Source organism: Pseudonaja textilis, chromosome 2 (genome assembly GCF_049901715.1).
Source record: "Pseudonaja textilis isolate UNSWEBS1 chromosome 2, rPseTex1.2, whole genome shotgun sequence".
In the NCBI taxonomy this organism is placed as follows: Eukaryota; Metazoa; Chordata; class Lepidosauria; order Squamata; family Elapidae; genus Pseudonaja; species Pseudonaja textilis.
Window position 1 is genome coordinate 19,696,181 of NC_141991.1, and position 24,909 is coordinate 19,721,089.

At 40.1% G+C, this 24,909-nt stretch overlaps 1 protein-coding gene across 1 annotated transcript; it reads left to right on the forward strand.

The window, feature by feature from the left end:
- RNF39 (ring finger protein 39) lies at positions 1–24,692 on the forward strand. The gene is made up of 4 exons (XM_026720732.2): positions 1–419; positions 15,973–15,998; positions 17,270–17,379; positions 22,085–24,692. The coding sequence occupies exons 1-3, from the start codon at positions 51–53 to the stop codon at positions 17,334–17,336; spliced, it is 462 nt and encodes a 153-aa protein (XP_026576517.1). The 5' UTR covers positions 1–50; the 3' UTR covers positions 17,337–17,379; positions 22,085–24,692.
- The last annotated feature ends 217 nt before the right edge of the window (positions 24,693–24,909 follow it).

Below are 24,909 nucleotides of genomic sequence, written 5' to 3' on the forward strand. Positions count from 1 at the left end.
ATATAGAGGCTTGAGGTGTTGAGCTGGCACCAGAACACAGAAGCCGAAGGATGACACAGTCGTGCAGCATGGAAAGCAAAGGGCTGGTGGCTGAGCTGCAGAGAGCAGCTATCTGCCCGGCCTGCAGGGGTCACTTTAAGGACCCAGTGATCCTCGACTGTGACCACAGCTATTGCCGGGCTTGTATCACTCGCTACTGGGATGTGGAGGCCACAAAGGAGAATGGCCCTCGGGTGGTATCTTGCCCCCAGTGCAAGAAAGTCTTTGAGAGGAGGAACCTCCGCACCAACGTCAAGCTGGCAGTAGAAGTCAAGATCACCCAACACCTCAACGCCAAGACAGCCCAGGTACCCCTTGCCCCAAAGTCCAAGCGCCGCCGTGGAGGGTGGAGGCCCACAACCAGCATCCCAAAAGAAAAGGTAGGTCATGAGTGAAGGGCTCAGTTGCCTAGGAGGATATCAGCAAGAGGGCCTCTGATCTTACGCAGTGTGTGCTCCATTATAGCACTCCTTCTCATGGGATGTGGGTTTTGGTGTTTGGAAGCTGAATATACACTGTGTAGTATTCAGGTAAGTGTGTACCCCAGAACAATTTTATTTGAAAATGATACTGAGAAATAGACTTTTTCAGAGGTATTTGTTAGAATTTGCTTTCTTTCTCATCGTTTTGCTTACGGTGGCCTCTTGTTATAGTCATACATGATTTCTACTTCTAGCCTTTTCTCCTTCACGTGGTATGAAACCAGCCACAGAAATTTATATCCCTTTAAACAATGGGCAATTAGACAGTAATTTAGTTTATGAAGCTTCTTCTCAGCACCAAGACTCAAAGCAGGAAGGAAAACAGGGCCAAAAAAAAAAAAAAATCTGCCTGTTGTCCCAATACTTGGAGAAATCTTCCCAGCCAGGTGTTCTCCAGGTAAATGTGATTTCATATGCTTGGAAAGGATGGAAACTGCAAATCCTGTGAAGGCTAGGGATGGGCAGAATTGTATTCATCACATCTGAAAGCACCAAATTGGTTAAAAAAACCCAACCTGCTGAAAAATACAGGTGGGAGCCGGAGGGAAAACCTCCAAAAGACATGGATGTGTTCTGCCTGTTGGATGATATGTGAATGAGATCATAAAATTAGATTCTTGCTAGTATCATGAAAATGCACTCATGGATGGTGCATTTGTGCTTATGGATATACTAATGAAAACATACCTCAAGACAATTATGCATCACCTGATGCTTTTCAGATGTGTGGGACCACCGTCCCATCGTCCACTAGTCAGTGTTGCCCTTTATAATCCACACATCTGGGAGATATTAAGGGAAAGCTGAGGTGGTATTTTGAGGATGACTTGCTTGACTATAACAAGGCAAAACAATAGTGGGCTTACTCTACCAAATCAATCAATCGATTGATCAATCAATCAGAACAGAGTTGGAAGGGACCTTAGAGGTCTTCTAGTCCAACCCCCTGCTCAGGCAGGAAACCTTATACAATTTCAGGCAAGTGGCTGTCCAGTCTCTTCTTAAAACCCTCCAGTGACGGAGCACCCACAACTTCTGAAGGCAAATCTTTCATTTGATTGATTGGTTTTTTATTGATTTTATTTAAAATTGTACTCGTTTGACTGATCTCATTTTTCCACCAAACTTCATAGTGCTAAGGATCAACCTGTTTACAAAATAAAATAAAGTTGAAATAAACTTTTTTCAAAGAGAACAAAAAAATTCACAAAGTAATTTACCATTTGTGGGCCTCACTTGCAGCTGGATTTGATGACACGGGAAAGACATGCTGTTGGGAACAGGGGTTGGTTGTCCTTTCTCTTCTGCATTGCATTTATGCTGAGAATACTCTTCAAGCTGCCCACGAGACTGCACAGGCCAGGTGAAGTTTTCTTTCTCCAAAGGTGAGGAAAACTGTAGCTTAATGCTGGAGCTGCTGTTTTACATGCAGAAGATCCCTTTATATGCAGAAGATTCCAAGATGCCTTAGATCACGAAAAGCAAAAGCCAGATTTAGAAGGAATGGAGAAAAATTATTTGGTATCTTGGGGTTAGGATGAACTAATGGCAGAGACTATAGGTGCTATCCTGGGCTCCTTGGAAGAAAAGCAGAATAGAAATGAACAAAGCAAGTCTCTTTTTTAAAAAAATATAATCTTTTAGAGGAGGGACAGGCAACCCAATGTTCTCCAGAGATAATCAACTGCTTCAGAATAGTTGGAATACCTCAAATTTCCTGTCCTTGTTAAAGGAAGCATGTTTCTCTGTTCTCTGTTGAGCCCCCAGCATGTTTCATTTTTAAAATGGTTCATGTTGATTCTTCAGTACTGTTATGTTACAGTCATATGACAATCATGATGTGATGTGAGATTGTGATCTGGCCAGTAATTGTTCTACCAAAGCTGCAACATTTTTCACAAAACAACGTTACCCTGCTAGTGTTGAAGGCCATAGGGACATGGTCAAGGCAAGAGGTTAGCAATGCTAGGACTACCTTTCACAGATCATGTAAAATGAAAATACCCCAACAAGTTGCAAAAGAAATGAGTAGAATCAGCATTTATGGAGCAGCAGCACTAAATATTTTTCAAGACAGATCTTGATCTAGAACTGCAGGTGTCTCAGAAATGAGGCATGGCTTATATTTTATTCATACGATTGCAATCTGAGAGGCCTCAATGGAAAACACTTTTACAATTGTGAAAATAAGAATGAACAGAGATCAACAAGAATCTTTGTGGTTAGTGAAGATGGAAGAAACAGATTAATAGGCAAAAGAAGGTAAATAGAAGAGGAACGATTGCCAGAACAAAATGGAGAACATATATTTAAACAATGCAAAATGGACATCTATGTATAAATCCTTCCAGAGTCATGTCCAAGTGTTCATTCTTCTGTTGATAATATAATATATTATATACACAACATAATGCATGAAGTCAAGGCTGCAGAATTAAAAGAATGATTTGCTTTCTTGCACAAGGATATGCATGTGCCGCAGCAAAAAATTATAGATGTGCAAAGTCTGCTATTAATTCATGTTCCCTGATGTGAATAGTACATTTGCATTGGTGATGAGCTTAGTTTATTTGCCAACTCAGGTTTCATTTACAACATCCTTTCATCTTGATTTCTACTTTGGATTTACTTTTTCCTGAAAGGGAAGGCCTAGCAACCTTCGACTTTCATTGACTGGTTAAAAAAGAAGAGGCAATCTGACAAGATAATGACATTCTTGATCACAAGCTTAATAAAATCAGAACATGGCAAAGAAGACCATTGGGAAGAGAAAGTCTGCTGGCCCTCACCCTGAATTATAGTGAAATTGCTGTGATTGCTGTGAGAATTGCCTTCATCTCATTCATCTTCCCCTGGTTAAACCAGCTATATCTTATCTGCTCTATCCACACCTCCTTCCTCCCCTCTTGCTTCACCTTCTCCTACATGGCCAAGGTGGAGGCTGGAGAAAAAGCTACCTTGCAGTTCTAAGAAGACTATCAGGGAAACCTGAAGAGGCAAGTGAGGGTAGGAGTTTCAAGCTAGGGATGGTGACCTAGCTAGCTGAAACTGAACTGTTTTCCAAGGAGAGCAACCGGATGTTGTCATTGTTTTCTCACTCCTTAGTCATCCTGGCTGTAGGATCCAGGCTGTTCCTTTCTGAAGGAACTTCATGGACACAACAGCCAAGCCACTTGCCTGGCCCTAGTTTAGCCTATATTTTGGTCATTATTTTATTGATGTATATAATGATTATTTATTGGTATTTTGTATTTTTGTGATCCACTTTGAAAGGAGCTTCAATGCTGTGGGAAAAACAGCTCCAAAGCCAGTTTGTTTATTGAATCTTGAAGTCAGTTGTCCCAAGAGCCAATAAGAGCTTGCATTTTCTAGAAGGAATAATATTGCCCATTGTACTTTTGCTGAGAACAAAGTATTAACTTGGCCTTGCTTTTGAATATTCATCTTTAAAACTTGAGAACGCAACACCTTCACATTATTAACAGCTATAACGTGTTTCAGGGTGCCATAAAAATCCTTTTTTATTGGAGGTTGCTTAGCTAGCTATTTTGTTGAATAAGAGGATTGCCTCATGCCTGAAAGGAGATTTGAAACCTAGCCTTCAAGTGTTGTCCTCTACATTACACTTAATTCTCCATTTCTTCATAAAATTCTTTGTTCTTTCAATCCTCAAATGGGAATAATGAACAGGTTAATTGAGACATACAATTTGGAGATATTTAGGGACAAGAAGTCTTCCCAAAGTTATAGAGAATAAATATTATGAATCTAGATTTCTATTAGATTCTGCTTTAAGAAAGTGTGAAACTGACAACACTGTTGTTTTTCTAATCTTGGAATTGGCAACCATAAACCATATGTATCTCTTGAGGTCTTGTGTGTAGCTTCTGGGTCCACCTCCCAGTCCATGGTATCTTTACTAATGTTTTCATTTTGTCTGTTTTAAGATAGTAAAACAGGTAGTAAAATAGATGAAGACTTCAAGAAGTATGACACACCATTTTTTTTAAAAAAAGAATAGCCTTATTTAAAATAATATCCCCAAATGACAAATTCTCTCCTTGTATGGCTTCCATCTTGATATTGTTTAAGAAGTCCTTGAAAACCTGGCTGTTTTCCAGGCCTTAGGTTGAGATGGATGTTGAGTCTTTTATAGGATGTTATCTGTTAGGACTGTGTGTCTGGTTGTACATTGGGTGATTTTTCCTTGTTTTCCTTGTTTTGTTACTATTTTTAATGCTGTACACCACCCAGTGTTTTGGAGTTGTATGGCCTTCTAAATTAATTAATTCATGATAAGGGTCTTAAAATACCAGTTTTGCAACGAGGTTCTACCATGTGTTTTGCAGCTCTCTGTGGCTAATTAAACATTGTCCATTACCTGAGCTTGATTTGAAGGAAACTTTTTCTTTTTCCTTCCTAGATCAGGGGTGGACACAAGTTGCCTTCCAGATATTGAACTCCAAATGTCTCCATTCTATCAGAAATGGAAATTGCCCATTGGCAAATCCCTGACCTTAGATCCTGCTTTATAAAGAGGTTCCACAACTTCCTATTGCAATTATTTTACTAAGTACAAACACCCCAACTAGTAATGCTCATGGGGGGGGTGCATTTGCATATAGAAGGTTGTAGGTGAAATCCCTGGAATCTCACTTTGAATGAGGTCAGGTAGAAGGTTTCAATTAGATCAAAGCCAAGCAAAAAGAATGTTGTCAATTACACAAGAGTCAGCAATCCCTTCCCCTGAAGTGATCTTTTAATTTGGATAAGAGAGACTTATTTATAGGTTTCACATGTTTGGTTGATTCTGGATTTAGCATATTGTGTGGATGCTATTATTGTAAGCTATGGTTTGTGGTTTACAATGGGAAAACTGTGCTTTTAATAAACTTCTGTTAAACAAACTATGATGCAGCACAATATGTGAATGCTATTGAGGTTAATAACATGATGGGTTTCCCTGTAGCTCCCAGAGGTGGGAAAGACAAAAAGTCAACAACGGAAAGAAGTAGAAAGATAGATGGTAAAAATTAGTCTGATATATGCAAAAAACTGAAAATTCAGCAAAGATTAACATTCTTCAAGATAATGACTAATTTCTCAATTAGGCTGTTTGTTCTAGAGAAGTTCTACATATCTAATACTCATTTGCCAACGGGGAATAGATGCAATTATTTAGGGCCATCTCTTGACAAATGTATAAGCTGATTTTTTTAAAAAAGAATGGAATATATTTTATACAGTTGGGCTGAACTCAGGTTCAGCACTGGATAGGATGCGATGGGAGATTTCAGGAATGGATGAAGACCGATCAAACTCACTTAGATCAAACTCAAGTGGCAGAAAACAGAAATTGGAAAGTGGGAATTTGGACACATAAACAAAAATACTGAAGTAGTGAATGTAGAAAATTAGGAATATGGCAGACTAGGAGTCCACAACATTCTGGGGTTCCATGGGCATATTTGGATTTTTGAGGTTATGTTGTAGGAGTCCTTACCTATAATTCCTGTTATTGGGAATGAAATCATTTGCAAAACACTGATTTATCAGAATTATACTTGCCACCCTGGTAGCCTCTAGCCAATCACAGGACAATCTCCATCAATCTTCTTTGTTTTTATCCTTTTTTGAAAAAGAATTACATTCCCAAATAAAGCAGCAGAATATAGTTATCCAGCATTATTATGGGCTAAGCTTATAGGGCCCATGTGGGAATTGTGACTTTGGGGCACTATGGCTTTCCTGGAGGCTAGTATTTTACATTATACCAGCTACCCTCTTTTTATTTAATGTAAGCTGTGAACAGGGAGCCTGATGGGTGACAATGGAGTTGTTACTAGATGCCTGGCCATTACACTGAGCATCCTAGTGGAGGTTCAATACCTCAAGAGGGCATCAGGTTAGAGTTGCACTCATCTATTCTGTGAGAACCAACATCTCCTGCAAGTAAAACTGTTTGGTGCTTAAATTTTCAGCAGTCCCAGCACATTCTTGCTCACAAAGGTGTCTAATTTCAATAAGTCAAACTGTGCAAATGCAAAGTTATCTTCCTGCACTAGATTTTGAATAAACTAACATGATAAGTCTTTGGCATGGCAGGATAATGTATGTCTCATTAGAGTATCGAAATAGGCCAAAGGTGTTCTGGTTCCTATTTATGAAAATGCTCCTCCTTGAAAAAGGAATATCAGGAGGAGATCTTTGCATGTACTGAAGGCCCTGTTGGATGTTTACATGTAGAACATTTCTATTGCCAAAGAGACATGAGTTGATGGAACTCATGCATAGGATTTTCTTTGGATCCCTGGTGTTTATATTAGCTACTTTTGAATAATGACAAGCTTGTAGTTTGTCTTTCCTCCCTTGGGATAATACCTATCATCACATCTTATCTGTTTCCTCTGAATAGTCTAAGGGAGAAGATATCATATGTATTTCATTATAATTTCTTAAGCAATGATAACAGCCAGCAGGATAAACAAGAAAACTTTTGCAATAGATAAGTTGCTGTATCAAAATATGGCACCTTCGTAACACACTTAAGATGTCAAAGTTAAAGCAAGATACGAGTTTGAATTTACAGCAGGAACAGGAATGCTAGTTCAGAAAGTTTATTAATTTCATATTACACTGAGATGGGGTGATCAGAAACCAATCTCATTGGCTGGGTTTGCACCATAAATGAAGCTAGATTATCTGTAGATCTCTTCTATTTCCACCCTTAATTATGAAATAAACCTGAACTGGAAAAAAACCCAACAACAGTGAAATTCAACCCATTTTCTCACACAATTTTGATGGTATTATCTTGGGTTGCGATGGGACTGTGTTAAGCCCTGTATTGACCTCCTGTCTCTCACTGCAATGTTTAAAAGCAGCCATTTTGTATTGTCCTGAGCTGTGTGGGCAGGAGGGGGTATGTGTGAAAGGGTGTCACCTTGCAACCTAGAAACAAGGTGTAGTGGGAGATAGAGGAACACCAGTTCTTGAATGTTCCTCTCATCTTTTGGTCTTGTAATCTCCCTTTCTGTTTCTGTGCCCAAGAGATGAAGAACAGTAAGTGGATTAAAACACTCTATCTTTCTCCCAATAAATATATGACTTCTTTATCCATCTTAACAAGTGATTGTCTTATCAAAATTGATCGAATCAATGTAAATACTGCTAAGCCCCAACCCTCCTATCCTATCTTTTCGTAATGGCCTAAAGACATGGCTGTGCCAGTTGGCCTGGAGCCCCAGTGGAGGAACAGCCCAGTGGAGGAACAGCCCAGTGGAGGTGGCTGATTGAGTAATAGAAGATCCCACCTCCCTCCCACCCTCTACCCCTCCCTCCTTGTGCGTTCTTGGTTTTATTGTTTGATTTTAACTTTCCATGTTTTAACTTAGATGTAACTGTAAGCTACTCTGAATTACCCTATGGTAAAATGGGTAGCCAATAAAATTTATAATAAACAAATAAATCAATAAATAAGTCATTGAATTCAGGGTCTTGAAATTGTCAAGTGATCCAGATGTCTTGCTGAATCAGGCTAAAGCCCAGCTTCATGTAGTATTTTGTTTTTAAGAGTGGTCAACCAGATCATTTATACAAAGTCACCTTTATTATGGTTTAGAAATAGAATAGAACAGAACAGAACAGAATAGAATAGAATAGAATAACAGAGTTGGAAGGGACCTTGGAGGTCTTCTAGTCCAACACCCTGCTTAGGTAGGAAACCCTACACCACTTCAGACAAATGGTTGTCCAATTTTTTCTTAAAAACTTCCAGTGTTGGAGCAATCACAACTTCTGGAGGCAAGTTGTCCTTCTGATTAATTGTTCTAATTGTCAGGAAATTTCTCCTTAGTTCTAGGTTTCTTCTCTCCTTGTTTAAGTTTCCACCCATTGCTTCTTGTTCTACCCTCAGATGCTTTGGAGAATAGCTTGATTCCCTTTTCTTTGTGGCAGTCCCTGAAATATTGGAAGACTGCTATCATGTTTACTCAATCAATTTTTCTGGGTTTATCTGGCATTGAAGGTTTATTTGATGTTGAACCAAAAATTAATCATGGGGCTAGGCCTTCATACAGCCTTAAAAGTAATAAGTTGAAATTTATGATTTGGTAGGGTGTATAGTCAAAATTATCTGGCCAACTGTATACTTCCAATACCTACATGGTCTATGTTCACCAGCTAGCAAACAAATTTACTGCATGATAATAGGCAGGATTTCCCATCTGCCACATTGCTCTTGTCCAAACCTTTACATAGTTACTGGGATCACCACCACTGTGGGTGAAAATATGAAAGAATCACAGTTAGATTTCGCCAATGGGATTTTTACAAACCACATCTAGTTTTAGCTGGGACAATTGTCCTAGAGACCTGTTCCTATGTGGTCAGCCTAGGAGACATCTCGTACATGTTTGGGGTTCCTCAAAGAAAAAGACTGCAGAAGATATTATGACTACTATAAGGCAATGATGAGGTGTTTGATGCTGTCTCTTAGGCCCCCTGGATTTTACAATTCAGATATGGTAGCATTATCTGAAGTATGCTTGACAAGCCCAGTGTTGAAATAATCAGAAGTGTTTTCAGTTGGGCAGGCCTATAACTGAGGTTATGTCCATCCACCTGTCCAGCTGCCCTAGCCCAGCTAATACTTTTTAATTTGCCCATCTGTTTTCAACATAGTACCCAGAATTCACATAGTACCCAGAATGAAGTTATTACAATGATCAAGAACATCTTAGATAGGCAGATTTAGAAAGAAAAAAAATATTGTGTAATAAGGAATGCCACACGCAGTGAGAAAAACAGTCATTATGATAGCCTACATCCTAAGTATAGGGAGTGCTGTGGCCTTGCCACAAAATACTCACACCCTGGTGTTTTGTACTAATTAAGTGTGGAGAATTATCACCACCTCCATATTCTGTATTCCCCACTCATTCCATTTCAGCTTCCTAAACCAATGCATCATTTCGTTAATAGTATAAGCAACACAGAAACTCTTAGATGCCTGACATATGGAATTCTTAGCAGCTGAGCTGGATGGAGATGACTTCATCGGGATGGTTGAAAGATCCTGCAGAAAGAACAAAGTGGTAAAGATGGTATGATACAGTGGCGGAGGAGGCAGCTGAAGCTGGGCACGTGCATCACTGTTTGGAAAGATCTCAAGGGTGCCGCCCTTTCAGTGACTGATCACTCGGAGGCCAAAAATTAAGTAAGGTGGATCAAGGCCATGGCTGACATTACTCCCTGTGTCAGCTGGACTGCAGCCAGACCTTCCCAGTTGTCGGGAACGCACAACACCTAGGATGCTAGATCAGCAAGTTGAGTGATGTAGGTCTGGGCCAAAGCTTTGTGCCAGGCATGGTCCAAGACAGGTAGAAATTCAACAGGTGGAATCCTTTGCCTCCACAGGCAGGTAGGTGTGGAAAATGCTGCATTTCTTGAATTTACGGATGCTATGTAAATGTTAAAAGGGGTGGATTCTCTATTGGAGAAGAAGGAAGTATTCCTTGCAGGCTGAAAAGTATTTTCATAGACAAGATACAAGCTTTGGGAGAAGGAGAAGAGATATTTTTGGAATCAAGAGGATGGAAAGTATTATCCCAAAGGTGCTTTTTCAAAAGGCAACTGGACTTTGTTTTTCTTTGAAGACATTTTGCTTCTCATTCAAGAAGCTTCTTCAGTTCTTTAGATGTGGAAGCTCCATAGTCCTGGAAAGTGTTAGTTCCACCCTCCTTACGTGCTGGGGTGCTCATTACTCACACCTCTTAAAACTAAAAAAAAAAAACCCTGTAAAATTAACTTTTTGATTTTAATTAACAACATACTTTAAATGCCTACAAGCCACTAGCCTGGGCTTTGACAGCACAAAACCATGTTTTGTTTAGCTATGACTAATTTCACTATTAGGCTATAATTCATGGTTTACAAACCTCTGTGCCTAAGATAGCATGTTGTAATAATTCCAAACCAAACAAACCAACCACAATACACATTTCCACAATAGACAAGTCTGGCTTTCTTGTTTACCTTGTATTGAAAGCTAAATTCTAGGGCACACATTGCAGCAGGTCAACTCAAATATAAGTGCTTTGGAGTTTGCAGTGATGAAAGGTATGATTCCCCAGATCCAATACAGTTGGGGGCTTGCATTTATTACCAAGCTATGAGAAGCCTCCACCCTCCAGAGATATTTCAAATCTCCTTGTAAGAAAATTGGATTAATCATGGGTGGTAATAGAGGACGAAGAGTCAGGAACCTGTGGCCCAGTAAACCAAATTGTTTATTATAGCTACTATGCTGATTTATAAGGAAGGGTAAATAGTAAGGTTATCCAGATGAATTTATCCAAAGCATTCCAACATCATGCTGTAATTTATACTGTGTCTACCTTTTTTTTAAATCTGGCGTTTGCCTCTCATTTAATGGTCATTCAAATTTACAGCGGCACTGAAAAAGTGTGTTTTTCACACGTATGACCATTGCAGCAGCATCATGGTCGTGTGATTAAAATTTGGATACTTGGCAAGTGGCATGAATTTATAATAGTTGCTAGTTCCGGGGTCATAAAATCACCTTTTGCGACCTTCCAACAAGCAAAGTCAATGGGGAAGCCAGATTCACTTAACTGTATTACTAACTGAACAGTGCTGTGATTCACTTAACAACTATGGCAAGAAAGGTCCTAAAATATGGCAGAGCTCACTTATCAACTGTCTCACTTAGTGACATAAATTTTGGGCTCATTTCTGGTTGCAGGTCAAACACTACCTGTAGTAGCTTAAGGGTATATGAGCTCTGGTTATGCCTTTGTTCGGGGCTGTTCAGCAAAGGGTCAATGCTTTGTTGGGAGCCCAATATATACTGTTTAGTAGTTTATTGCAGGCTAATGAAATTATGTTGTATCTTCAAAGTGATTTGGTTGCATTAGATGAGCCAGGATTGACCACAACAATAGAATTTAGGACCGCAACCTAAGGCATTGGGAAAATATGTACTTGAATTATTTCTAGGGGACATCAACTCTTGTGTGGCCTGCTTAGGAACTAATCTAGTCAGGAATGGCACATTTTGAGATGGACAGAGAATCCAATTTGACCATCTCACTTTCCTTTCCTCTGTCTCCCCCACTTGATGCCATGGGTAATGTATTGTAGGGCACAGAAGTTTTCTTTACAGGTTGAAAATGCAATTGTGAGTAACATAAGCATGTGAACAGAGAAGATTTCCTCGTTTTTGCAGTGCTACAACTTGGGATGTTTTTATTTGTATATATGAAATTATTCCTGATATTTATTGAGAAGCCATCTCCTTAAATGCCATTATGGTATTCTTTACAGCTTTCTCATCCACCTGGTAACTTTTGTTAAGGTATTGTTTTGTGCTATGTGCTATCCAGAGCTCTGATGGAGTCATGGCTAATAAATAAGTAATCAACTATTGATGCATTGTTATATTAGTGCTCAGACTGGAAAGTCTGCCCTGAATGCATATGTTAACTTGAATACTGATTAGTCAATCTTTTTACGTGGATAACTTCTTCCTCAATCGAAAGCAACTGTAGATCTCTAAACATAAAAATATTGGTTTTGTAAGGTTTTTTTTAATTAAATAAATGAAAACTAACTATCCCTTTCTACCCCCTTACAAAAATAAATGAAAAGGAGGAGAAGGAGGAGGTGGGGGGAAGGAGATGAAATCCCTACCTTGGGGATACAAAATTTTTACTATTTGTACATATGTAACTGAGAAGAATAAAACAAGGAATAACTAACACTTGATACATTTATCTAAAATAACATTTGAGCCAGTGTGTGTGTTTGTGGAATTGGGTGTGTAAAACTGGGAAAGGGGGTCTTTCTTTAAAACTAAAACTAAAATAACTCAGAACCAATGAAAGGAACTCAACACATCAAAACTGAACTGGGCTATCAAAGGTGGCTCTAAGGAGTGGGGTTTCATGTTGTGATTTTTAACGTCATATGCTGCCAGGGGTCACCTATGTCTAGATCGAGTGGTCATATAAATTTGTTTAATAAATACATTTTACTGCAAAACACCAGTAAGCTAGGTTGACCTGGACTTGGGAAAAACTGTAACTGACCCTCTGTAGGTAACTCAGCTTTCCTCATTTGTAATAATTTATCTGCTCTTGTTAATTTGGAAGCTATAATGATGTGTTTAGAGAATTATCCTCACAAAGGGAAGCAAGCACTCCATCAATTCTCCACTACAGTGCCTTCGAAGAATGAAAAACATGACAATAGCTAAGGATAACATCATGGTCTCATTTGATATCACAGCCCTTTTCACATCCATAGACTCAGAATTAGCCAAAGAACCCATGACAGAATAGCTCCACTTAACCGCATCCAACTTAACCAAATACACAAAGATTGAAATACCCAGAATCATGGATCTTACCACATTCTGCCTTATCACATTCTTTCAATTTGATGGACAAACCTATCAACAAATCAAAGGTACAGCTATGGGATCACCACTTTCAAGACCCATAATGGAGATCATAATACAATGTCTGGAATCGATAGCACTCATACAAATACAACCCAGGTGTGGATCCGATATGTAAATGACACCTTCACCATAACAAAAAAAAAAGGGGGACCAATTAGAGAACACACACAAAACCATCAACAACTCTTCAAACAAATCCAATTCACCAGGAAAGAAGAAAACAACTCACTACCCTTCCTGGATATCCTGATCAACAGAGACTATAAAGGCAAACTAGAAATACAAGTGTACCAAAAAAACCACCCACATCAATCATGTGCTCCACTTCCAAAGTAACAATGCAACTTCCCACAAGAGAAGCTGTTAAGAACTCTATTTAGATGAGCACAAACACATTGCCGCAACTCTGAACAGTAGAAAAAGGCAATAGATTATCTATACCACGTCTTCAACAAAATGGATGTCCATGCAACTTCATCATCAACCCAATATAGCAAAACCCCACAACACATAAAAAGGACAATACTGCCCAAAACATCTCGGAAGCCACCAACAGACATCTACAACTACACGGAATCAGCAGCAGCAGCACACAAACTACAGCCTTTCTAAACATATATGGTAAACCAAAAGACCCAGCATCTATAGAAGAAAAAAACAGGAGTCATCTTCACATACAGTTCAAAGACCGCAACAGCCACTAAGTGGGACAAACAAGCAGAAGACTAGCAGAACACATCCATGAAACAGCAGTCGGAAAATACAATGACAACTTTTTAATTTCATAGCATATGGACAGACTTAACCACAGTTTCAAGTAATAAACGGTAACCATCCTAGACCAAACGAAGTCCCCAAATACTAGAGAATTCCTAGCAGCCTGGCACTCTAACAAATTGGCCATCGATAGTCACATAGATAAATAATGTTCACATACTGTGCAAAACAGACAACAAGCAAAAAAAGGGGGAGGACAAAAAGACCAAAACACCTCCTCACCAGCACTCAAATGAGTATAGATTAACTCCAAGATTTAACATCAGACCAACAATCAAGTAAATAATACTTCAATCAAGGAACTGCCAAAGAAGCCAACAGTAAACAGCCCAATTAAAGATCAAAGAATCTCCTCCACTCCTCCAAAACCACCTTCACTAATAGTGACAGGGCAAGACTAGAATATAAACTGGGAGTAAACCTGACACCTTATTAGTACTGATGATGTTACCTAGTTTGGGTAATGAAAAGTCTGTAAGAAAACAATCCAGCTGAGAGAACACCAACGACTCCTAGAGAATTATCTTGTATAAATTGGATCTTTCGAGGAAAAGCTCAAGAAATTGACTCTTTCCAGCTTTTAGTCCCAGCTGGGATTCTCTCCAGCTTTTCCATACTAGAAAGCCTCTCAGACAGGACTAGGACACTCCTGACCTTATCCTAACCTGAAAATTGCTTAAAATTATGCACTCTCCTATGCTAGTTACTATTCTCCAAATGGTTTGGGAATTAAGTTCCAAGCCTAGTTGGGATATTTAAAAAGCCTTTGGGTAAGAATGCAACTCTCATCTTTTATGTCAAAAACGCATCTTTGTCTGGTAACCTAATTTCATTCAGTAGCCAACTTGTATTCTGGTGAGATATGCTGAGTGTCAAAGGAAGAACCTTTGCTTGGAGGTATTCCTGCTGTTCCTGGATATATTTCATGCAGTTCCTGACATCAGTTAGCTCTGTCCTCTTTTACGAGTTTGTCTATTTACTATTAATAAGGCTACCAACTTAGTAAGCATTTATTTGTTAGATTCCTGCCTGTCCTCCAGAAGTACTTACTATTTATTTACTTAACAATCAAATTTATACAGCATCTATCTCAATAAGTGACTCTGGGCAGTTTGCAAACCAAAAGTACATGGTTCCCACAATAGCCCAGTGAAATGAGATGGTTTGAGCTCAAGTGATTGGCCCATTCCTCTGGGGAGCTTCCATGTCTGAGGAGAGACTTGATCTCCCTACTCCATCCAATAATTTCACTATTACACCCCTCTTGGCCCTTGGGGTGAGAGAGAAGGCACAGCCCAGAGCCCCTCAGGTAGCTCCTGCAGTTGAGGTTAAACCTGAGTCTCCCCAATCCTCGTCCAACACTTGCAATCACTCTACTATGCATGTTCATCACCTTATTATGATGTGCCGTGGTGGCGCAGTGGTTAGAATGCAGGACTACAGGCTACTTCTGCTGACTATCAGCTACCTACAGTTCAGCAGTTCGAGTCTCACTGTTCAAGGTTGACTCAGCCTTCTATCCTTCTGAGGTTGGTAAAATGAGGACCCCAGATTGTTGGGAGCAATAGGCTGACTCTGTCAACTGCTTAGAGAGGGTTGTAAAACACTGTGAAGCGGTATAGCACTAGCCATAGCACTGAGACTTATATACCGCTTCACAGTGCCTTACAGCCCTCTCCAAATGGTTTACAGAGCCAGCCTATTGCCCACAACAATCTGGGCCCTCATTTTGCCCACCTCGGAAGGAGGGAAGGCTGAGTCAACCTTGAGCCTGGTGGAATTTGAACTGCCAAATTGCAGGCAGCCGGCAGGCAGCAGAAGTAGCCTGCAGTACTGCACTCTAACCACTGCGCCACCACGGCTCACCATGGCTCACTATATAAGTCTAAGCGCTATTGTTACTCTAACTTGTGCTGTTGGTTTTCACCTTTCAATATGTTTGAACAGCAGATGTTCTACATCATCTTCCCCCGCCCCCTCCCCCTTCTTTGGCAAAGACAATGCAACTGCCTTGGTGGAAGGGAAGCTCTGGTTCAATATAGCTAGCTAAGGGAAAGCTGTTGTCGGCCAAAAATTTTTTGCCTGTGAGCTCTATATTTGGCTTTGCCTTCACTTCATCAACAGGTGTGCAAAAATAATCCTCATTATCCTACCTGTCTAATGCTAACGTCTTTCCCTGTCTCTTCCTAGGAAAGCTTCCGAGAATTCTGCAGCTGGTGAGTCACTCCTCCTACTTCTTCTTTTGTGGGGGAAAAAAAAACCCTTATAAAAGCATCAATCAGGCTTAAACCCATCCCCATCCCTGAATTTATGAAAGTGGTCCGTGATGTATGAAGGGAAAACTTGGTTCTCATCAGACGGTTTAATTTATTTCATTATTTTTTTCATATTTGTACGCCACCCATCTCACAAAAGCATGACTCAGGGTGGTGTACAATAGGCAATTAAAAAAGAAAACCAATAAATATATCAAAATAACCATTATTAAAAACTGTAAAAATCACAAGATCAAGAAATAATATTAGCCACAATCAGGAAACCATTGTAAGAGCTTCCCGGTCTCTGGGAACGCCCCCACCCCCCCGCAAAGTCTGATGATATAGCCAGGTCTTCAGGAACTTGCAAATTCATACAATATAGTAGCCTAAATTGTGGCTGCTGTAATCATATGTACACACTCAGCCCGTAGGATTGCCTACAGTTTAGGATCTTATGGCAGTCACCGCTACAGTGGAATTGTGGGAGAGAGCTAAAATGAAGCATCATATCTAGTTAAAAGTTTGTTGTGGAATCCTTATCATCTTATTTAGGAATATGTCCTTCTAAACTCAGTGAAACTTATTTCAGAGTAGATGTGCTTCTTAAATAAAGAAATGGTCAAGAATCTAGCAGAGATAAGCAAAATTGTCTGTGGTCTTGAAATACTGATGCTGTAGTAATAGGCTTTTTCATTACTAATGATTTACACAGTATCATCTTACATGTTGTACCAATGTAAAAAATAATAGGTTTTATTTTTTTAATCTTGCTGTAAGGATGGCTGGATGACCCTGTGGCATTTACTAATTAATGGTGACGAAATGGCCATAAGGACTTTCCACCAATGTTATTTTCTAGGCTCAAAGTGTTAAAACTGGTTCTTGTTTCCTTCGGTTTCTGTGAATTTAAATCTAAAATTATATTATACCACACTTATTTATATTTCTCAAATGGTGAGCATTTTAAGCCGGTATTTCATGAATCTTTAGGATATTTTCTTTTAAAAATCTACATTTAAGCTCCTACTTCATAAAAAGAGTTACTAGTAGAAAATGAGGGAACAAGATTTACACACCCTCCCAGAGATTTTGTGTGTTTTCTGAGGATACTTTTCAGTGGAGAACGCCAAACCCAGTGCAGCCACTCATCCAGAGATACAGTGGGCACGCTTCCATTTGAATGTAAGTAATTTTGCTGTCTCAGATTAATTCCATGATTTCTCATATAGTTATGGTGACATGGCAAAACCGTCCTGCCCGAAGACTGATGGCTGGAAAGAAGCAAGGCCAGAATAGTGAATGCAATACAGAAAGAACAAACAAAGCTGCTTTAAAACAGGTCAGACTTTATCAAAAAAAATTTGCTGCCCATCTTGCGGTTCAGGCGACTCTGAAAATATCATTTTCCCATCACATGGAATTTTTCTAAAGCAAGTTTCCAGAGGCAGAATCTGGAATTGTCTGCATCCAAAGCCAATGACCTATCACTGTCATTGGGCAGGATTCACACATTGTGTGCTAAGATATCACATGGTTTGTTGATGCTGGCTAAGCATGATGTGTGAGCTCAGCTACTGTTCTTTGCAAACAGTGATTTATAGTTTAACACATTGTAAATACAGCTTATTTTATCAATCATACTTAAAGCAAAATATAAAGTGATGTGTGAACCCAACGACTGATTCATGCAGAAACAGGTCACCTTCTCTACAGTTAAGTTATTCTTATGCCAGGTTAGATCTGTTTAATGCATCGCATATAAGCTATAATTTGCATAATGTGGTTTAATGAATATTTGATACAACAAGCAAGGCGTACATTGCAGCTTGCAAGTTGTAATGGCTGCATTCATACATGCATTCATACATCATACTAAATATAAGAAAATGACTGTGGGAGACAGGAGGAAGTTTTGCAGCCTCGGCAATGGTCTGATAAATGAAGTCTGATGCCTATAAAGGAGAATATTTGTACCTCAGGGTTGAAACAAGGAGTCTTTGGTGCTCTCTGAACTTGGTTGTTTTCTTACAAGAAAATAATCAAGCTCAGAGAGCCCCAAAGACCCCTCAAATGAAATCTGAATCCAAAGAAAGAGTGTGGGGTGGAGATCAGTGGTGGTATTCACATTTTTTTTACGACCGGTTCTGTGGGTGTGGCTTAGTGGGCGTGGCTTGGGGGGCATGGCAAGGAAAGGATATTGTAAAATCCACATTTCCACCCCATTCCAGGGGAAGGATATATTGTGAAATCTCCATTACCTCCCCACTCCTGGGAGAAGGATACTGCAAAATCCCCATTCCCTCCCCACCCTACTAACCTGCTTTCCAGCTCCGTTCTCCTGTGCAGGGCAACAAAAGAAGACCCAGCCAATCAGATGGGACTTGGGAGGCAGAGAATAGTTGGGGGTGAGGCCAACCAGAGGTGATATTTGCCGGTTCTCCGAACTACTCAAAATTTCCGCTACCAGTTCTCCAGAACCTGTCAGAACTGGCTGAATACTACCTCTGGTGGAGATGTCTTCTGACCATCCCTAGGTTTTAGGGAAAATAAAAGGGAGGGAAGAGCTACTTTTGAGATTTGCAAAACTGATGTCAACCCTTTGGGGTAGTTCAGACCGGAATATGGCCTTTATTGTAAGGTTATAGTAACAGAAGCTTGCAAATCTCAAAGTACCTCTCCCTTTTCTTATTTTTCTCCCCAAAAGGAGGGGGGATACTTTCTGAAATGTCTTCTCCATCCCCACCTCTCCTTCGAACTCAGATATTGTTTTACAGAATGTTGTCTAAACAGTGTTTCTTTCTCCGGTCTCCTAAGGTCATTCTCACATGCCATTACATCCAGGGATTTTTTTAAAAAAACCAATCCACATAAATTGCTTAGCTATGTGAACCGATTTGGGAAGGGTTTCCTTTTACAGATTTGGACAACTAAGTTTATAGAAAGTGTTTGATATCCTGTTCATCTGTGTAGCTCGGTATTATCAACAATAATTTTGAGTCCTGAGATATTATTAGATCATAACTCCACCAGTTTCAGGTACCATAGCTATTTGTAAAAAAAAATGATGTGGTTATGAATCCCTCAACTGGGAAAAAGCATTATCTAGTCTCCAGCAGAAACAATTCACACCATCACCCATCTAATCTATTTTATTTAATAAACGAAGCTAACATCTATAGTATCCTGCTTTTAAAAAATGTGTGGTCTTTTGTGGAAACTGAAAATATTGATAAACAAGATTTATTTAATACTTGCAAAGACTGAATCCAAACAATTCATTTACATTTGCTTGCTAAATTGAACAATGTACTGGGTTGGACACATGGTAGCAGAGCTGGATCTGTAGGTTGAAAAGTTGGAAGATTTAACACTTATCTTCTAGTGATATTCTGAGTCTGTAAATCCTGCCCCCACCTGCTTTGATAAGCAAATCAGAAGGTCCCAAAGCAGTGGTGGGATTCAAATAATCTAACAAATGGTACTCTGACCTAATGGCCGGCTGGATGGGTGTGGCCATGATGGGCATGGCCAGCGGCTGTGATAGGCAGCAGTCGGCCTCCTGCACCCCTCTAGGAGCAAAAACGGGCCACGGGAGGGAGCTGCACCTCCCGGCACCCCATTTTGGGCCTAGTAGGCCTCCCTGCAACCTCCTGGGAGCAAAAACGGGCCACGGGAAGGGGCTGCACCTCCCTGCACCCCATTTTGGGCCTAGTAGGCCTCCCTGCAACCTCCTGGGAGCCAAACAGGCTGTGGGAAGGGGGCACCCCGCACCCTTCTGCACCCCGTTTTGGGCCCTGTAAGCCTCCCTGAACTTACCTGAGAGCCAAAATGGGGCAAGTGGGGATTCCTGGAAGGGGCAGGGTAGGGCAGCAAGAAGTGGTATTTGCCGGTTCTCCGAATAAGTCAAAATTTTAGCTACCAGTACGCCAGAACCGTTCCAAACCGGCAAAATACTACCTCTGTCCCAAATGTGCTTTTTCAAAAGGCAACTGGGCTTTCTGGTTTTTCTTTAAAGACATTTCACTTCTCATCTAAGAAGCTTCTTCAGAAGCCTCTGACTGGATGGTGGGGAATGGAAGGACTTGGACAGAGAGAAACGCTGCTTTGAAAGAGGGGTCAAAGAGGCCATCTAGGTCAAAATTGAACAGCCTTCTCTTAACAGAAAGGGAGGGATACAACATCATCTATCTCCAATCTACAACATAGTCCCTTCAACAGTTCTAAGAAGGCTCCACACCCACTTACACCACTCAGGTGACCCTGATAAATCTCCAGGTGACCTTAATGACCTGCTAAAAGAATGCAAATGACTAGCTGTCTGCAAGGAGTATAAATCCCCCCATTCCCCCACCATCCAGTCAGACCTGAAGAAGCTTTTTAGATGAGAAGCGAAATGTCTTCAAAGAAAAACCAAAAAGTTCAGTTGTCTCCTGAAAAAGCACCTTTGGGACAACCATGATCTGATGATTTGAGACAAGCAAATCTTGCCACTATTATCTATCTTCTACTGGCCTTGTATCTCCTGCCCCAAAATCTTACAGAGTTGGAAGACCTTGGAAATCTTCTAGCCCAACTCTCTGCTCAAGCAGGAAACCCTATACCATTTGAGACAAATGGTGGTCTAATACAGGTAGTCCTTGTTTAATGACCAAATTGATTAGCAACTATTTGCAGCCGTGATGGCAGTGTAATTTTACAGCTGGTCCTCCCATTTGTGATCTTCACAAATCTGTAAAGAATAGGAAAGCTGAAGTAATCATGTTAATAATAATACTTTTTTCCATTTTTTTTTGTCAAATGCGAGGCTTTATTTCTCTCACATACAGGTAATTCTCATTTAGCAATCACAGTTAAGACCAACTAAGTGAAAGTGTAACACTGAGATTGAAGCTAGAAAAATCAAGCTTTCTCTTCTTTGTCGGGGAAGATAGACAATCTCAAAATGAATCAGATTTACTTTAAAAAGGGAGAGAATGTCAGCATTGCTTTTTAACCTGGAGTACTTACTCACAAAGCATTCAGTGATGAAGAAAATCAAAATAGAGAATGACTGTATTTGTTCATACATAAAAGCTATTAAACCTTGTCTATTTCAACAGGCCTTTGAGGGAAAATGATATGTGGAAAAATATATAGGGCATATATCTCCTTGACATAAGAATATTTTATTACTTATATTATTTATTCTTATCATTTGTTATTTTGACCTTGTTTATACATGTTTGGAATGTAAGCCTGTCACAATCAGAGAATGATTGGGTGCAGGATGTAAGCCAAGTGGCATGAATAAATAAAACTGGTGAAAAAAAGTCCAAGTTGCATAAAAACACATAGTGATTGAGCTTGTACAGAGACAGTAGAAACAATACCAGAAACAGTACCAGAAACAATAAATTAGATTTAAATAAACCAAACCCCGCTCCACAAACTTAAACGCAGTTGAGAATGGGTGATTTTGAAGAGGTATTACCTCTGTGTCCCTTTGTTACAGCACCTGAAAAGTCTTTCTTCCTACCTATTCCAGTTTTAGTCAGCTTGATTTTGGATTGTCTTTCTCCCACGCCTCCATTTCAGCTCACAGCTTCTGCTTTGTCTTTTTCTTGTTAGAACATTGTTTACCATTTCCAAAATAACCAAAGCTTTTCCACGTGGCCAGGGAGAAATTATGAGGGGATTATTTGGCTATGTGGTACACTGGCCAGCTCTTCTTAGGAAGGTTCTGCTTGAAACGTGTGTGATGTATATTTCTTTGGCTGGGGAGTGACTGTCAGTCCTGTAAACACCAAGTGATATCACAACAGCCTAAAATATTGAACCATAACACTAAGCTACTAAAAACAAAATAAGGTTAACATTTACTGAACTTCACCTAGATACAAATGCAAGTTAGCAGGGTATGAATGTGTCATATCATCAGCTTATATGCCAAAGGGCAACCTCCCCTATAAATGGCCTCTGATTCTCCATTGAGACATTGGTATAAAACAATAAGGTGAATGTTTCCATTCTTTCCAATTTATACTTTCTTTTTTTCCTCTACATAGCTAATGTTTGGATACCTTCACCACCCATTTTCACCTGAATAGTCAACCAAGAGCTCTTCCAAGTGACTTTTCCAAAACCCACTGCATGGAAGGGATGGAGAAGTTAATATGGCTGCCAGTCCTGAATTCTGGATACATTGAGAAAAATGTCCTTTGTTGATGCCTGGAAACATCTGGACTTCACTTCTTCATATCCACTTCAACAGAACCTTAACAGTAGAACCAAATTTCAGGATTGAAGTTGCCTCTAGTTCCACCCATAACTGAGCAGATCAGATTTTTGGATGGAAATGCCTTTGTTTCAAGGCCAAGACTTCGAAGCTCTAATCAGCACTCTGGAAAAATCCATGTCTGTCTCCTCCAAATGTCACTAGATATGGGCGACATAAGGAAGCTTGTGGGGTTTCGTCTTTTAGGTTGCTGCTGAATCTAGATCGAAAATTAATCTGGAAAGGGGGAATTGATGTCAGGCAAGGATAGGAAACCAGGGCACTGGAGCTGTAATCCTCCAAAAGGTATATAATGCAATTTCACCAAACCTGTGTGGCAACCAATATATCCCTGCCACAGCTACCAGGAGCAGTCCCCGCCAGCAAAAAGCTGTAACGTGTGTAATTTTCCTGTAAACTAACAGAATATTGTGGGCAATGTATCTTTAATCTTCAAGCCCAGGGCAGGAGGAAGCTCCATGTTAAAGTCACCTGTGTCAGAGTTGAAGGGAGATAGTGGGCTTTGGCTTGTCTGAGCTTCTTGAGTTAGTTGTCTACCATTTCACTCCTGGAATTCATTTCACTGGTCACTTTCCCTCATCTTCTTTCCTGATGGAAACTGTTTCCACCTTTTGCATTCATAGAATCAAAAGGGGCTGGAAGGGGCCCTGGAAGTTTACTAATCCTACTCAAGTGCAGGAGACCTTGTCCTATCCCAGCCAAGTGGCTGTCCAATTTTTTCTTGAAAACCTCCAGCAATTGAGCACCCACAACTCCAGGAGGCAAGCTGTTCTTTTACTTTGATACCAACGCCACCACAGTGTGGATTAGTGTGGTAACCTGGTCTGTTTGTTGCTTAGGAGAAAAGTGCAGATCAGGCTTCAATGGCTCGTTCAACAGACAAGAACAAATACCAGCTGAATATTATTCACAAACCCATTCTATGCCGATCTTCGAGGGGCAGCAAAAATGATAGCATTTTTGGCATGAAATCACATTCGCTGAAGATCACTGTACGATCATTCCTCAAACCATCAAGAGGTGGAAACATTAGGACTTGGGGGAAAGAAACATCACTGATGTCAACCAGTTTCTATAAAGTTGAGCCAGAGTCTGCCAAAAGTGGTGGCACGGTGGTTAGAATGGAGTATTGCAGGCTAACTCTGCATTCCCACAGCCAGGAGGTCGATTCTGACTGGCTCAAGGTTGACTCAGCCTTCCATCCTTCTGAGGTCAATAAAACGAGGGCCCGGATTGTTGGGGGCAATAGGCTGACTCTGTAAACCGCTTAGAGAGGGCTGGAAACCCTAACCCTAAGTGCTATTGCTATTGTTATCTGAAGTGTTCTACCTTTGTTTGCCTTTTTAAATTTTAAAATGAATTAATGCATTTTTTTTTGTTCCTCTATTGAATAATACCAAAATGCATGAATAAGAGGACTGTACCACTATCACATAGTTAATATTGGATTTTTATTTTATCTATAACAGAATGATTTTTAATTTGTGCTTGACTGTAAATGTATGCGGGTCTTTCATGGCACTGGACTGAATGTAAAACCAAGAGCAAATCAAAAGCCTGACCGCTATGGCATCTTCTTGCAGATGTTGGGTTGGGATTTTCAATAATAACCATTGAAAGTGTAACTCTGGAGTTGATCCTTGTACAGCATTTAAATGATTTTCCCCCCCACTCCCAGATATCAACAGTGCAGGATATACAATCCTTGATGTAAGCCCTCAAGAGGCTCTAGGCTGTGCACTGTAAAAATGTGGACAATCAATCACTCTGCAATACAGGAGGTCAGATATCCAAAACACTGATTACAAATGCTACCATCTTTGGAGTGCTCCGGCTTTTCTAATAGCGACACAATACGGGCAGTCCTTGAACTTGCAACCGTTTGTTTAGTGAAAAAAGTGACTGGCAATCAGTCCTTGCACCTACATTGCAGCATCGCCACAGTCACATGATCAACGTTTTGGCATTTGGCCAGCACTTTAGGATGTTTGCGGGTGTCCTGGGATCACATGGTTGCCATCTGTGATTTTCCTAGCTTGCTTCCAACAAGCAAAGTCAATGGGGGAAGCCCGGTTTCCTTAACAGCTGGGCGATTTGCTTAAGGATCACTGCAAAAAGATCATAAACTTTGCTTAGTGCAGAAGTTCCAATCGCAATCGTGGTCATTATGTCGAGGACTACTGATAGTAAACATGGGAATCGGGACTAGGCTACAAAAATGGGGCTGGAAAAGGAGAATAGTCCTTTCTCTGATTGTGCAAACACTGTTTTTCCTTCATCGCCACCTCTGGTATTTCTAGCAGCAGGTACCAAAACGTTTTCCCAATCCCTTTAGAAAAGCCACAGGTGTCCAACCTGATGCTGTTACTAAACACACTGGAGTTCTAGAAAGCCGATAAATCACTTTTAACAGTTTAACTGCTAAAACTGGGGAGATGAAGAAAGAAATAAAGTAGGTGTTCATTCTACAGAGCTATGTAAATATAGAATTGTTTCAATTCATTCGTAATTCTGCAGTGGAGCCAAGCCAGAATGTGTTTGGTGTGACTGTGGCTTAAAGCCATGAACCTAGTCATTTGTGTCATATTTAAGAAA